We start from the raw sequence: 16,348 nt of genomic DNA on the forward strand, positions 1-16,348 counted from the left end.
TTCCGTAATTTCTTGTCAAGGGAAGCATTTCCCACAATATAAAAATTTGCACATTTTACAGAAAAAAAAAAGGGGATCATTATAGGAGAAGCTTCAGTGGGATGTAAATATGGTCAACAGAACTATCATATGTGAATAAGAATTTAGTCAAAAGCAATATATTTTTGACAGCATCTTTCAGAATTTGTCTATCCAATTTTGAATAATCTGTCTTTGAATAGCACTCTGTACCTAATATTCAGAGAAATAAAATAGGATAGGCAGAGCTCTCTTCTTCCTCTGTGTTTCCTGTGTCTCTTCTTTTTCCACTTCTGCTTCTCTATCCTGAGTCTTCTTTTCTGGTATTGCTTGTCTGATTTTCTACAATTGTTTTTTATTGTTTTTCTATTATATCTTTATCTGTCCTTCTCCTCTTGTGAGCCACTCCTTGGTCATAGGAGCATTCTCTCATATCTGGATGCAATCCAGGTGGTTGGCCTGAAGGGTTAGGCTTGTGCTCTCTTTGTAGTTACTGCAGAAAAAGTGAATTTACCTTAGGGGTGCAATGGCTCCTGCTGGCTGGTAGAAGATGTCATGCCTCAGCAGAGCCAGGATGCCTGATCCTCAGTGAAATATGGGATTTAAGCAGTAATATGTGATTGCAGGTAGAATTATGAACCCAGATATTTCCAAGATTATGACATTCTCCCTCAATATTTTCTACTGTGTTTTAAATCTATCTTTGAAGACCCTACTTCGTCTCATTCCTTGGGCTCATTAGAAATATTCAGATTTCCCTTGACTGTGTTATAGTCTCTCAGCTGTATATACATATATATGTATTTCTGCTGGTCCAAACTGAGGTTTTTCTATTCTTTAGAACATATGTGCACAGCTAAGAAATCAAAATGGAATTAAATTGCCTACAGATCTTCCTCTCTGACACCTCTTTATATTCACCTTGCCCAGGCTGTACATCTTTCTGTTTATTCTTATGAAATATTTTACCTTTGAAACACTGTGTTTGTCTGAAACTTTTCAAGGGAGTTCTGAAGCTGGAAAGGTTTGAAGCAGCAATTAAAAATACAAGTGACACTTCAGGATGTTGCAGATAAGTTGATGCTGGGGGAGAAAATACAAGAGGGGGAAATCAGCAAGCCAATGAGAAATAGGTGTTTCTGTTCTTGGGCAGTGGTACTGTCAAATCAGGGCTTTTCAGTACATTAATGAAACTTGTGTGGTAGGAGCAGGGAGCTCCTCAGTCAGCTCAGTCATAAAAAGGAAATGTGGGGATGAAAGTAGGGCTAGATAATCCAAGAGGTACCTGGAGACACTGAATATTCAGGATAGATTAGAAAAGCCAAAGCGCTCCTGGGGTTGAATCTGGTGTGGGATGTCAAGTGCAACAAGATAGCATACCGTAGCAAAACAAATTTTTGATTATGTTTTCTGAGATTATATTGTTCTTTTGTTTGTTTTTTCAGAATAGCAGCTGGTTTGCTGACCATCTTGATATCTTTCTTCTCGTTGGCATCTCTTTGTAAAAGTGGAAAAAAGTACAGAGATAATGAAGATCTGAAAGTATATTTTTATCAGGTCAGTTGTTACTTTCAGTAATTCTAAATATTAGAGGGTTTTTATGTGCAAATTTTTACTTACCTTCTAAAAACATATTTCTACCAAGGCCAAAAAATATTCTTTATTTTCAAGAAAAAAAAGATTGTTCCTAGGAGTATTCTCCTTGGCTATTTCAAGAGAACCATGTGCACATATTTAAACATCATTATGCTGTGTTCCCAAAAGCCCATCCTGTGCATAATTATATTGCTTGATATATCAGTGTGCATCTAGATTTAGATGCTCTGCTTGGAGAGTTTGAGAGTTTGTCCTGCCTTTGGTCTGTGTATATCCCTTCCTTTGCAGTAGTTGCATGTGCACACTATGGCTTGCTGGTTTTGGGGGTTTTGACCTAGTTCTAGTTTCTGGCTGTAGAAGAACAATGTGAGACTGATGCTCAACTGGTTTTCTGTTGGTTAAGTCTTCTTTCAGGTGAATTATATCTCTGTGAAATAGTTAGGTTTTTTTCATGCTTGGAGCTAATTAAGTTCTAGAGAGCTTTAAGGTTCTAATAATACCTTGCATGTCTGCTGTCCTCTCCCCCCCCCCCCTGCCCCCAACCTATTACAAGCTAATAGTTTTATTTCAGGACCAGCTTTATCTCTTATGATTTAGTGTGTGCAGGAGTTTCTTGCTGAGCAAAGCAATGCACTCATTATATCAGTGATTTAGGTATGGAGCTCAAATTGGTTGAAAGGAGGAAGGGAAAGAGTAATGAATATTTAAAATGGCTTTAGTAGCTGAGCATGAATGCATGTCAAATATGGTGGTGATGTCTCTTAATTTTTTCAGCCTACATGTGGAAAAGAGATGTCAGTTCCTTTCCTAAGCATTTCAAACATAAATTTCCAGTATACACTCAGCAATGGATTTCTTGCTGGAATGCCTGAAAAAAGCTTACACTGGGTCGGGAAGTGAGGGAGCAGCCCAGCGGGCAGCTGGCCAACCTCAACTCACCACACAACTGCTGCAGCATCTCATGATTATGAAGAAACTGGTCTATAGTAAAACAGTAATGCCAGACTATTCTTGAGCAAACGTAGAGAATCAGGAAAGCCACTCACAGAGTGATAGTTAATTACAGGAAAATGTTCTGCCTGCTAATTCTGGAAGTAATGTCTTCATTTTCCTCCCAACTTTTAAGAAGATCATAAAGTTCTTCAAATTGCCTCTTAATCAGAAGATATTTTACAATGGTGACATTTAATTACTAATCTCTATTAGACTTTTGTTTCAGTACCTTAATTGGGAATGGAAAATATGGGATCCACCATTCACGTTTTGGGTAAGGAAAAGATTGGGAGGTGAGATTATTCATATGTAGAGGGGAAAAAAAAGGACATTACAGAGGCATTCTGTGTGTTTCTAAATAAATATCTTGTTTTGAGGTTAGGTTACATTTAGTTGCTTTGAAATGTACAGGAATACAAAAGGAAAATGCTTGTCAGAATACTGGTATTTCTAGTCAATGAAATTCCCGAATTCTATTTTTATATTTTCCTTTGAGTTGGAGTTTTCAGTGGGAACAGGAAGGGGTAATCTTCAAAAATGTTCATTTTGAGATCCTTGATTAAACTCCCAGTTTTAAAGGTGAGATGAATACCCCAGTCAGGGGAAAATAACTATTTTGTTGTGACAAAAGGTGATCAGGCCACTGGCATTCAAATAGAATGCTCACACTTAGTCAGATTCCTGCTCTGCATCTGACAAGGGATTTCTTAAAAGTAGGTTTTGCAGGTCTGCCATAAGTGGTGTTTGGAGGCAGTCATCAAAGGTTATGCCTTCCTCTGAGAACGCTCTTCTTAATGTTTGGGGTCACTGATGAATTAAACCTAGCCAACCTAAACAATTCTTTGATTCTGTGATCTCTGAGACGTCGTTAAGGCTCCAGTAATGATGAAACCAGGAGTCATTCATAATCCATCACTGCTGCAGTGCTTACTGTAGAACTTAATTTTTGCTGGAGAGAGCCCCAGTTTCTCTTTGCCATCTGTTTCATAGGTGTTGTCCAGTTTCTGCCACGCTACTGAGAACTTGCTATTTTTATAGGTTGCTAATGTTGGACAAACTTACTATTCTCAGGATGCTTGGACTTCATTTGTGTCTAAGGTGGTCAGTTTTAGTTTCCTCCTCTCAATTAGAATTATAGAATAATTTTGGTTGGAAAAGATCTCTAAGGTCAAGTCCAGCCATTGACCTAACACTGCCAAGATCCCCACTAAAGCATGTTACTAAGTGCAGCATCTACATTTCATTTAAAATAGGAGAAGTGAGCAGTAGGAGTCCCTACCATTCTGGTGGAAGCAGGGGACAGGAAGGGTGTTTTCAACCAGCCTTGTGCCCAGCTGATGATGCTGGTTCTCCTGCCATTCTCCCTATGGGTCCTTATGATGTTTGCTTAGGAGAGCTCCCAGCCAGAGCAGCTGGCAGTGTTGGGACTGCAGATGTCACCCTTGGTTTCTTCATTGTAGGTGTATGACCTACAGGTATGGGTATCTGAGACCTGCTCTTAAGTTGTTCAGGAATTATCTCTGATAATTGGAGACGTTTGTGAAGAATGAAGGGAGACAGATTCTTAGCTTAGCTCAGTTTGCTAAGCTAAGAATCTCCAAGTTTCTTCTGCTCAGTTCTGCAGTCCTGGAGGTGCTGAGGAAAGCCAAGACCAGTTTGAATGTTACTTAAAATGTGAGCACAGATTCTCAAAAGCACCTGCTGAGCCCTTCCCTGGACACTGGCATAGATTCAGCAGCAGTTCCTTGTGCTTACTAATATTCCCAAGCCATCACAAGTCTTCCAAGGCACAGGATATATTACAGAGGGTGACACAAAGTCAGTGCAAAGTGACTTCCCCGGCATCTAGGGGTATCAGAGGAATTACCAGAGCTCATGACACCAAACAGAACTTGATAAGATATATCAAAGGGCCTGAATACAGCAAAAGTGTCCAAAATAAACATCAGAGGTCTAAAATTCCCTGAGCTTTTGGATGCCTAATGTTTTGACCTTGTTTATTGATGTCACAGAGAAATACAAGGTATATGTTCTTGTGGCCTGAAATGAAATAAAAGCAGCAGATACTGAGCACCTGTGAAAATTGTCAAAAAAGAACGCTGGTGCTAAATGTATCGTCTGGGCTGATCCCAGTAGGTATCACAGCAGTCTAGCAGGGAAATAGCAGCTATTCATATGGTACAAAGTGATGGATGTGAATGGTGTAGTTGCCGTGCACTAAAAAGCCGCCACTGCAATTACATCCTCTAATGCAGTTTTAAAGCACGTGTTTGCAAAGTACTGTGCATGCTTGATTTGCCTTTTAGTGGAACTGCAGAGTTGTGAATAAATAGCAGTAATTGAAAACTTGGCTCAAGCATTTCCTTGGATAATTGTCACCTTTCAAAAATAACTGACTCATGGGGTAATTTTCAAAAGGTTTTTTGCACGTATTTGATGACTGAATGCTGTCTCTTGAATTAGTCAAAGAAAAAACCTCTTCAACTTTTCTGCTTCTGCAAGGCTGAGGGCTCTGCTTGAGGTGCTTCACTCAATTCAGTTGTGGGGCAAAAAACCCAACAGCTTCTTTCCGTCTCTTAAAAGCCACTTCCAATTTGTTCTGCTGCTTCTTCTCTTTTTCCAGGAGCCTTCTCCTTCTCCCTGTACCTGATTCTGCAGCAAAGCCAAAGGCTCTGCTTGTTCCTTGTGGCTGCTGTTTGAGAACAGGGGCCCCTTGAAGGACTGGGGGCATGTGTTTTCTGGTGTTTACAGGAGTGTTTAAATAGTTACTCTTGACAAAGAGCATAGCATGTCAAATCAGTGGTCCAGGTCACTCATGTAAACTATTCTAAAATAGCACAAATAAATAACAAGAATACAATAAAAAGTAATCTGGATGGAAATTTTAAAAAGCCAGTAAGTTATAAAAAGTTATAGATTTTGACACTGTCTTTGACTTCCTGTTCTTATGGTGATTCAGGTGAGAAGTTTATGCAACTCTAAAGCATATCTGTATTTGGGATGGAATGGCAGACATCCATACAATAATTTTGTGTTTCTTTGCCCGATTTCTTTCTAGATGTTCAGTGTTGCACTTTCGACATATGTTGTGGTCAGTACCCATAACAGCCTTAAGATCAAACAGGGATTACCTGTAATGAATCAAATTATTAGCTGGATGACACTAGGTAAGAAAATCTTCCCTCTCAAACTTCTGTGCTGGCAGTTTGTGGAGTCTGGGATTGGGTGGGGGATGATGTCACTTTTTCATGAACATCTCCTTTTCCTTTATCTGACTGCTGATAGTCCTTCTGTATGTTTGCTTTCCTAAGTGAGTTTTTTTGAGGTATGTGTTAGTCTTTGAAAATATATTTCCTTTGTAAGTTTGTGATAAAATGCAAATACCTTTGATTTACCAATAGCTTTATCTTTTGAATGTTCTGAATATTTTGAAGACCACTTTCAGGGATATAATGGCATAAATTCCCTTTTTGTTTCACTTGGAGCTGGATATGGGTGATCTGAGATGTTCTCCCATCAATCCAGTTGAACACAGGGAAATGACCAAAGGTTGTTGCTGTAATTCAGTGTAAACTGGAAGCTGCAGCAGATGGCAGTGACCCTTGTGGAAGTGATTTTGAGAGCTGCTGTGCAAAATACCTGTGAAATAATGATGATAGTGTATGTTTGATATCTGTTAGTATCTAATTATTAAAGAAAAAAACAATTTGTAAGTCTATGAATTTTTCACCACTCAAAAATCTTAGTGTGATTAAACAGAGCCAATGGAATTGTTACTGGACTTCTGGAATACAGTGAAGCAGTACCTTTCATAATTCAGTTATAAAATAATTTCTATAGAGCTCCATTAGAAAATGTTTAGCATTGTTTATCCCTGAGTGATCTGAAATGTGGGATTTGTTTTAGAGCTAAACATTTCCCATATAAAGTTTGATAGCAGCTTTTTGCTACAAGTCAAGATTAGAAATTTAAACATAGCTCAATGAAAGAACAGTGGCCCATGCTACCTGCTTGCTGGTTGTCTTGTACATTCCTGTACTGGTGACATTGTTTTAACTTAAGCAGATCTTGTTGGTTTTAGCAATCCTGCTTCTGTTTGAGCAAATGGATTCAAGATTAAGTTCAGTGATTGTGATCAGTGTGTGTGAGCAATGCTTTCTTAGTAATGCATTTTTCTTTGGAGCATTTTCCTTTCCATCATGCTCCCCTAACTCTTTGTAGCCTGCGAAGCTAAATGGGGATCTCTGTGTGGATGAATTTCTCGCAGTTGTAAAGTCAATGAAATCGATGAAGTCCTGCTTGGCTTACTGGAGCAGGAGTTGAGTGTAAAGGTTATATTTCTCTCCTGTGTAAGGATGAAAGAGAAACATTTTTCATCTAAGAGATGATTCAGGCAGTCAAAGAGGTTTAGAGTTATGAGGAAAAAGTATATTAGAAATTCTCTTTGTTGTGGGTGATGATAAAAATAAAGCTAACAGTGAAGTAAACTGTAGGTACTGCTGCCACAGTAGTATTGAATATTTTAGCAAAGTCTTTCAGACTGGAAGTAATCATTCTAAGTGAATATAATATACAAGATAGGAGCTTTGTGTACTTGCTGAAATTGCTTTCCATAATTAAACACAGAAATAAGCAGGTAAAACACTAAGGCATCCAGCATGTCCTCAATACTCCTCTTGGAGAGAAATGCCTTGTCATTACTGTAACCACAACTAGCACCTGCCTTGTTGCCAGTGGGTACCACAAATGGGATACCATAAGAATTAAAGTACCAAACTCTACTGTAGCTTTTCCAGGATTGGTGGGATTACAGGTGGTCCAACTCCTCTTTGTCTTTTTGCGTAGTTGTGGAAGAATGGCACTGTTACCGAACTCTCTTTTTGCATCTCTGTGTATTTATAGAACTAGAAACACACAGTTAACAGTATTTGTTCCTGATAATACTGTTTTATTATTGTGTCAGGATAATATCAATTCTTCAGAAGTTTTCAGGGAATTTTTCCCCCCTTCTCAGCTGTTTATCTTAATATATATGAACCCTAACTGTTAAAATTTTAACTTTGACCTACTTGCTTCTTTTTTTTTTTTTTTTTTTTTTTTTTTAAACTGTTGTTTGAGGAACCAGGCAAATGAATTAGTGATGGCTGAGGTCCTTCAGGCCTGTATCCTAGTAGCTTTAGCTGTAACATGGTATGGTTCATACAGTGTACTAAACTGCGACCATAGAGGCAAAACCAGGAGGTGTAACATTAATTCAAGTGCTTTTCATGTTATTCAGAACCTTCTTAATATTAGCAGACATTTCTAAATGGAGGTATATTATGTCTTAAAATTTTCATCTGTGGGAATTTGGCATAGCAACTTGCTAAATTGTGAGGAATTTGGTGTCACAACTGTGCAGGGGTCATATACAGAGGTTTGTGTAGGTCAGCCAGAAATCTACAGGTCTTTTTATGATTGATATCTGATACATTGCATCAGAGATGGAAGAGAGAGACTAATAATCACCTACGAGCCACTCATCTGTTCTCATCTATGATTGCCCTTAGAGTGATACACATTTGATATGTTCAGTGTCATTCACAGAGGCCAGTTGCCATGCTGAATTTTATTTCCAACTGTTCTGACTTTCAGTGAGGTCCCTGCAGTTCCTCCTTGAATTGGGCCTTCTTGGAGCCCCCTAAAGTCACTTGTTCTGTAATTGTAGCAGTGGCCAAGGCTGAAATCAAGGAAGTAAAACATACTGACCCTCAGGACTTAGAAACCTCCTCACCTCTCTTTCATGGATATGTTCACTATAAGTACTAATGGGTACAATGATATTCACAAGGGAGTACTTTCCATATCTTACAGTTTTGTGTTCCTTAGAGTGATTATTAATTTTGACTTACTGTTGATGCAACCTTTGAATGATTCAGTAATGTGAAGTTCCTATACTGCAATGAAGAATCACATGAATGTTATTTGTCATCATACTTTTTTTATATACATGCAGTTTTTGTATTAAAAAAAATGGGTTTAAAGATTATGTCACAGCAGTGCTTGTCCTTCTCCCTTTCCCTTCTTCAAGCACTGGACATCTTTCCTGTTTTTCTTTCTCTTTACTCACTTTTACAGTAGCCCAGTTCCTAATCTAATTACAAAAGATAGAAGGTCAGGTCAGATGGGGCTCTGAGCAACCTGGTCCTAGGGGAAGGTGTCCCTGCCCCTGGCAGGGGTTTGGAAACTAGGTGGTCTCCAAGGTCCTTTCCAACCCAAGCTTTTCTATGGCTCTAATCCATTGGATCAGCGGCTTTGTTGCTGCAGTTTTGGAGCTGCCAGAGGTCCTCAGGGCATTGGTAATTGGTTATCAGAGTAGTATTAACTAGTCAAGTTTGATTGGATTTGAGGGTAGTGCTTCTGCATCATCTTAAAAACTTATTAGCATCAGTTCATGAGATATTATAAAGGCTGTGACGTGGAATGACAGGGAATTAAAATGATACAGAACTGAAATTACTTTTGATGAATGTGAAACATTACAGACATTGTATTTTCTTTAGCAAAATTAACTTTTGAAAATAGAGGGCCATATATGTTCTGTATTGAATTTCTGTACATAAAATGTCAAGATTTGAGGAAAGTTATCTTGTTGCTGAGGATGAATGTTTTGCATGTTGTGACTGATGTATCTCTTCTTATTGCAGTTTTTTCCCCAGTGTTGCTGCTACTGAGCCCCACGTTTCTCTTTGAGAGACTGTTCAGCATATTGCTCTCCCTGATGTCCACCTACCTGCTCCTCAGCACAGGGTACTTCATCCTTACTCTATTTGAGTTGGTTTTACATATGAAAATCCAGGATTATATGTGAAACTGCTTCATCTCATGCACATTTCTGTTAAAGGTGTAACATGTGCTTCCAGCATTTATCTCCTTGTTTAGTTTACTGAATAAAATTTCAGGGGAACTTTCATGTTCTTCCTTGTATTATAAACACAGTTTGTTGACATTCCTTTCAACTAGACAAGGCAGTGGCTGGAAGGGTGCGTGTTCAAACAATCTTGCACCAAAATAAGTAAGTCTGGTTTTGTTCATGCCTTTTGTTGTTTTGATGTGTGCTTTTCTGCTCACAAACAGAAGGAAATAGCATCTCTCCCAGCTGCTAGCTCTGGTGTCTAGTTATGGCTTAAATGATGTGTGCCAGGAAACAGGTAGTCCTAAAATGAGGGAAAATTGCATTCTGAGAGATTTTTGTGGAAGTAATTATTTTTTTCCAAAGGGATATTGTTTCCCTGTAAAGACTAGACCTTGCTTCTTTTTGGATAAAAGTCAATTCCTCTGATGTTTTAAATGAAGAAAACACTATGTCAGCCAGCCCTTTCTTTTTTCTCAGACTTGGTAGCTCTTAAGAGCATAATTAATGGGGAGTATAGGAACTGTTCTTTCCGCCTCCCCTCCCACTTATCCTCTGGATTTAATTACACTGGAAAATTAAATGGAATAAAACATCTTGCAGCAGACATTTTGCAATAGCTGCCTCCTGTGGATGCTCTCATTTTAGTTGAAGCATCTCCTTTATTTTTTTCCCCAGTCTTCTGCCTCCCCTTCCTCCCACTTCCCCATTAAGATTTTGATCCTGGTGTTACTCCTGACTGCACACACATTCTTACACTCAACCTTCTTAGCCTGTGCTGGCTACTGTTTAAAGCAGGAATGTTGTTCTCTCTGAGGCTGGCAATCTCCCTCTTTGTATTTTGGCCCTGCACCAGACCATGTAAATGCTGACAGCTCTCTGCTGCCTTCCTACAATGTCCAAATAGATGAAAAAATTTTGGAGCAATTCTTAAAAAACAAAACCCAAGGCACTGGTGCCAAAAGTGTCCAGCATTTCTCTCCTCAGTGCACTCTTCTATCAAGTACTGATAACTCAGCACATTGCCTGGGTAACTGCAGCACCTCTCTAGGGGTGGTTAAGTGGAAGCACTGAAGCCAGCCTAAGAGGATGGTTGCATACAATCACTTGTCACTTCAACTCTGTTGAAGGCATTTAATCTGAAGGCAAGTGTAGACCATTATAAGGGCTGTGGTGTTTCTATTACTGACAGCATAACTGTTTCATCTTCATGTTTAGCTGCCTGTGGTTCTGATAATTAAAGTGGAAATGTCTATTCAGAATTTTTTGTTCTGGTTTGAAATTGCTTTGTAGCCCAACAGAAACAATACCAAGACCACAGTGATTGCAGTGATTTCCTTATTTTTAGACAGATATTTGTCTAGGAAGGAAAAAATAAAAAGGGAGGCATTTACAGTCTTGTCAGTATCAGTATTATAATTTTATCCTGAAAAAAAAAAGCCTGGGAGGTACCATGAAGTGCAACTGGAGAAACTAAGTGTTATCCAGTTTCAGTTTGCACCCTTATGTTATCTGGGGATACTAATTTCTGTCATAAATACACTCACACTTTGGAATTTGAGTGCTGTAGGAGTCAGAAGTATCAGAGATTGGGGGTGTAGCTAGAACAGCTTAGTGGCCATGGTTAGAGTGTGACTTGATGCTGCTGTTGTGAAGGATTGGAATACAGTGTAGAGAAGAGCATTTCACTGAAGTGTAATGCTCCTTTTATTATACAGATGTGTCTTTCCTTAGAACAAAACTGGGATCACCATAATGAGTTTGTGTGATTAGGTCCTAAAGAGACACAGTCTCTAGCTGCTGTTTAACTTGAACTGTAACCCCTCAGTTCCAAGTGGCTCTCATTGAGAAATGTTCCATTTTGCAGAAAATTAATGTCAAATAGGTTTGGTTTTTTCCTGTTTCTTTTAACTTTTTACCAGTTTTGTTAAAATTAAAAAAGGCATTCATCCAACATTGTGGCAGCCATTGAACAAAAAAATGCAAAAAATGCAAAGCTGAAGCAAACTCTGTTTCTCCTACTTTTGCCGTTTAACTACTTTATGGCTTTAAAATTCCACCAACTGTGGGTATTCAGAAATGGGGAAAGAATGGGGAGAATGCCACTATGTCTTGGTAGATTCTTTGTGTGAAGAAAAAAGAAAAGAAATATGTCAGCATTTGATGTTAATTAGTTGTCAGCAACTGCACTTGCTATGATTATTGTATTACTTTTCAGATATGAAGCTCTTTTTCCACTGGCACTGTTTGGTTTGATGTTTGTGTGGATAAATATGGAACAAGAAGCACTGCAGCACTATGGTCTTTCACTCAAACCAAAGGTAACAGCTCTTGACAGATATATCAATGTAATTACCAGCTTTATCTGGGTTTTTTGAGGATGTAGTAAATATTCTGAGTGGTTTTCAGAGAGCAGCACTTTCACTTTAGGAAGTCAGTATTAGGTGTATCATGAACTAGGAATATGACTTTGTAAGTAAGATTCGTAGTTCCTTTATGGAAGATATTGCACATCAGAGCTGTTTCTAGAAATGCAGGAAGACAGTCTGACTTAGTAAGACACAGTGGTATGGTCTGTAAGCTGCAGAGCTGTCTCTGTCAGGTTAGTATAAGGTGCAGTAACTCTTCAGAGTAAGTGCAATGTCACTGTGCTTTTTTTGGTCTGATCGTAAACTCACGAGTGAGAGGCTGAAAAGAAATTATTTGATTTTTGAAAAGATCTTAGGAAATATTAGAAATCCTAATTTCACTTTTTCCTCTCTTTGTCCAAGGATGGAGGTTTATTTCTGTTTAGACTGACAAGTAACTGGAGACCAACTTGGAAGTAGCACCTTCTCAGATTTGCCTGGAGGAGAAAAGGGAGTTTTGTAATCAATGCAAATTCTTCCATCTTAAAATTTATTGTCAACAATTTGCAAAAGTCCTGCTGCTCACACTGCAGCTTAGCTCTTAGGTGAGGTGTGGGGTTGAACAAACTGGGGCTGTGCCACTGTTTTGGTCAGATCCAAAGTGCCAGTTACAGTGGTTTGGGTCCTTGGTGCCAGGTGGGTGGGTGTGCACCACAGCTCTCCCTGGCTTCTCCCACATGAGCCCTCCTGGCTACACATGCATGGGAGGGGCCAGAGTCACTTGAAGGGAAGCGTTGGTGCATGTCTTTCCTTCCTTTGCAGCTCATAATAATTAGGAAAAAGTCCTGGAGGTTGCAACCTGAGCCAAGACAGTCACCAGAGCAAACCTGACACATACTGTGGTTTTGTGGTGCTCCTTCAAGGAAGACAGTTTTGAAATTTGACAGAGTAGGATTTACCAATTCAAGGCTAAAAAAATACAAAAATAAAACCAGGAATCATTTTCTATTTATGCTACCTTTACTTATGATAATTTGTGTGATCGTGTTTTGTAGAATCTTAAGCATCAGGAATGGAATCTGAATATCATAATTACAATTAGTGTGATGCCACAATTGTGACTGGAGGTGTTTAGCATATCAGGGATGTGTTTTTTCTTCCACTATGGAACCCACTCTATCTTTTGTATCTTGTTACAAGGCATCTATGATGCTTGCCTGTCTGCTGTTAGTCTGATGTTCTCTTCATTGTAAAATAAAATTCTATTAAAGTAGTATTAAACAGTGATGAACACTTACTAATCAAATGTAAATGGAAAGAACATAGATAGGCTGTAATTATGTTTTAAGTTGTCACTCACTGTTTGTCAACATTTACTTGAACCTTATGGTTTCAAGTGAAAGGAACAATAATGGTTACCCCAGAAGATATCATCCCTAGAATGCTTGCTAATATATGCTGCCAAGTAAATCCTGTATTAGAGAATGCAGCTCAATCCTCTGATGAGAGATTATTTTAAATTAAAATTTTATCAGTCTTAAATGTCTGTTAGTTGATTTTTTTTTTTCCCCAGTGTAAAGGAGTTCACTGACCTCTTAAATTCCATGACGGTAATTTCTCTTCAAGTCAGGTGATATTGTGCTGAGAACTGAGTAAAGGAGGTGGAGAGTGGTTTACGTTTTTCACTCACAAAATAAGTCAAATAAGGATAATTGCAGTCTTTTATTTCTGAGGATCTTTATCCATATGCTCATGTGAGCAGTGGAAGTGTGTGTGTAGGAGGAATATTTCTGATGAAAAAATATGCTTCTAAGTCTAAGGCATAGGAGTTCATTTTTAGTGTAGATAACAGCAGAAGCTTCACTGTTCTTTTGATCATCTCACTTTTACAGTCTTTCTGGCAGATTCATTAATTCATTAAAGTATAATGAAAACAAGGGAAACATTTGCAGTCCTTATTATAATACTCTAATAACAGGCAATAGGAAAGTAGGTTTCTTTCTCATTCATTTCAGTAGAAATACAGTGGCTCTGTCAAAGTCCATTAGTTTATATTTGGTGTTGATTCCTTCTACTGTCTTTCCAGCTTGCTGTTTTCAACTTCACCTCTACTATGGATATAACTCAGTTCCGACAGCTCCACCTGGATGATGTCCGGAGGTCCTTCTTCTTTGTATCCTTTGGTTGGTTGCTGCACTCCAGGCAAAAAAATGGGTTGCTTCAAAAACAAAAGGACCTGCAGTCAAAATTTGTAGCCTGGTACTCACTGAGAACAGGAGCTGGTAAAAGTGATTTGACTCATATCGCTCAAAAGGCAATGGTCTTGTTCATTAGGCGTTTTATCAAGTAGTTAAAAAGGCAGTTTTAGAATCTGGCTCTTTGCCCACTTATGGCCATTGCAGCTGAGGTAAATTTTCTTCTGAGGAGTTCTGTTTTCAATTTGGTTTTGTTTGACTTCATTTTGGCTGGAGGGAATTTGCTCACCTTCACAAATCCGTTGAAATAGGTGATATTAAAGTTATTCTCATTTTTAGAACGTGGCAGTGTGTTAGGAAGCAGATGTTAGGTAGCAGGCACATGAAGCAAGGAGGAGGAAAGTTCCTGCAGGCTCATAGTGAAACATGTTCCCAGAATCTGGCCTAGAATTATTTATATCTTAAGTGATTTCTACTGTTAGAAATTATATGGTCTTAGGAGGGAAGAGCTGTTTGTTCACTAACATAGCAGTTAGTTTGTGTTCCTGTAACTGATACTGCAGCTGATTTTTTTTTTAATACTGTACATTGATAACATTGTCATTTTTCTCTTTCATTGTGGGATTGCAATTGAGTGAGAGCTATTTGGTAGCAAGGAAGATGGATGGGCAAATGGGAGACAAATTGAGCTAGTCTAGAACACAGGGGGGTTTCTTGCAGGTGAGTTACTTAATCTGGGGAGGAAGTTGTCTCAATACTGGTTCCTACAAAAACAGCCTTTATAGTTTGTCAGGTAACCAGATCTGAGAGGGTGGGTCACAGTCACAGGGTCCGCACTTTTGGACTTTGGAACTGTGTTGTTGGACATTAGGAACCTGCAGCAGAGAAAGTGTAACAGATACCAATTTAAGAAGGCTGATTAATGCTAAGAAAGAAGGCAAAATTATGTGCTAGGTGTTTGATGTTTGTCTTTGCTTTAGTATACCTAAAAAGAGCTGAGACCTTGCACTAAATGCATCAGTTTCATTTAACAAAAAATATACTAACTTTAGTAAAGCTTACTGCTGTCAGTTGCTAAATACTAGTAAAAATAAATCAACTAATCCAACTGTGTTTTTTAAAGCTCCAGCATAGCACTTCTTTAACACTGGAATGTAGCTGTGCTGATTTTGGCTAGAGTTAACTTTCTTCATGGTAGCTAGTGTGAGACTATGTTTTGCATTTGTGATGACAGCAGTGTTGATAATTCAGTGCTTGCACAGAGTCAAGGCCTTTTCTGCTCCTCACACTGCCCCACAAGTGAGCACTACTTTAAAACACTTAAATGTGTTTTACTCAGCTCCTGAAAAAATAACCAATTTTCAGATCTCCTTTGTCTGCTCAAAATATGTTATGTCTTTTTTTAAATTTAGATGCTGTTTATTGTTTAGAAATAGTGGAGTATTAGTATTAGAGGAGAAACCTTTTCTGCTGGAGCAGTCATACTGCAGCTATGACCCTGTGAACTGTGTGCCTTAAGGTTGTCCCAAGGCTCTTGTATCGGGCCCAGTAGCTGGCATACGCTGAGAAATCAGAGTCTGGTCTTTGAGGAAAAGATTCAGATTGCTCATGCGTAGCATTTTGATTGGACCTATGTGTTACTGGTATTTTCTTGTTTGTTTTATTGCAGACCTTTTCCTCTTATAAATCTCAACCGGCAGAGCTGTGCTAGCCTGTTAGACTGCTGTGTTATGGAACTTGAAATTATGTGATACTCTTGGGAAGGCTGATTTCTCCAGTTATGCTGACCTAATCCTTCCAAAATATTGCATGCAGCATCCCAACGATTCTGCTGAACAGTTGGTAACAAATTGTTTATGGAGAGACGTAAATGACCCAGTGCAGGAGCTATAACAGGAGCAAAAGGACCAGAGGGAGCTCTGGCAACAGCAGCCCATCCTCACTGACTTATGACCCTGTGCCTTATGCAAAGCAAGTTAAAAAACATTCTTCAGCTAAAGCCATGTGAGCTATTAAGGGCTCCAATGAGCTCAGGAGCAAGAAAAATACCTTTCATGGGTCATGTAGTAGCAAGTGTTGTATCTAGATGAAAAAGGTAGGGTATATAAAAAACCTTCTAGCTATACACATACTGCTGCAGTCATTCTCCCTGAAGTGAGAAAGAAAGAAAGTTCCATATTGCCATGGGTAGACTCAGCAAAATCTTTGGACAAAATAATCTGTAGTAAGGGTAGCATAGGAACCTCTAGCCTTTTTTAAGAGCCATGGTCAGTTCCTCAATAAAGCCATCTCTTTTGGTGTGCAGA

At 38.8% G+C, this 16,348-nt stretch overlaps 1 protein-coding gene across 2 annotated transcripts in view; it reads left to right on the forward strand.

Annotated features, from left to right (window-relative positions):
* PIGN (phosphatidylinositol glycan anchor biosynthesis class N) overlaps positions 1 to 16,348 on the forward strand; it is a 102,514-nt gene that overhangs the window by 70,763 nt on the left and 15,403 nt on the right. Inside the window, exons 19-24 of one of the 2 annotated variants that reach the window (XR_007776754.1) lie at positions 1,464 to 1,575; positions 5,666 to 5,774; positions 9,294 to 9,396; positions 11,718 to 11,820; positions 12,271 to 12,452; positions 13,934 to 14,020. Coding sequence is in view for 1 of the 2 variants with exons in the window: in XM_030229110.2 (XP_030084970.2) it covers positions 1,464 to 1,575; positions 5,666 to 5,774; positions 9,294 to 9,396; positions 11,718 to 11,820; positions 13,934 to 14,020 (514 nt within the window). In the remaining variant the exon portion in view is untranslated. Of the gene's footprint in view, positions 1 to 1,463; positions 1,576 to 5,665; positions 5,775 to 9,293; positions 9,397 to 11,717; positions 11,821 to 12,270; positions 12,453 to 13,933; positions 14,021 to 16,348 lie in introns of those variants that run through there. The other variant, XM_030229110.2, reaches the window with a different exon arrangement.

The sequence above is a fragment of the Serinus canaria genome, chromosome 2 (assembly GCF_022539315.1).
Source record: "Serinus canaria isolate serCan28SL12 chromosome 2, serCan2020, whole genome shotgun sequence".
Classification (NCBI taxonomy): domain Eukaryota; kingdom Metazoa; phylum Chordata; class Aves; order Passeriformes; family Fringillidae; genus Serinus; species Serinus canaria.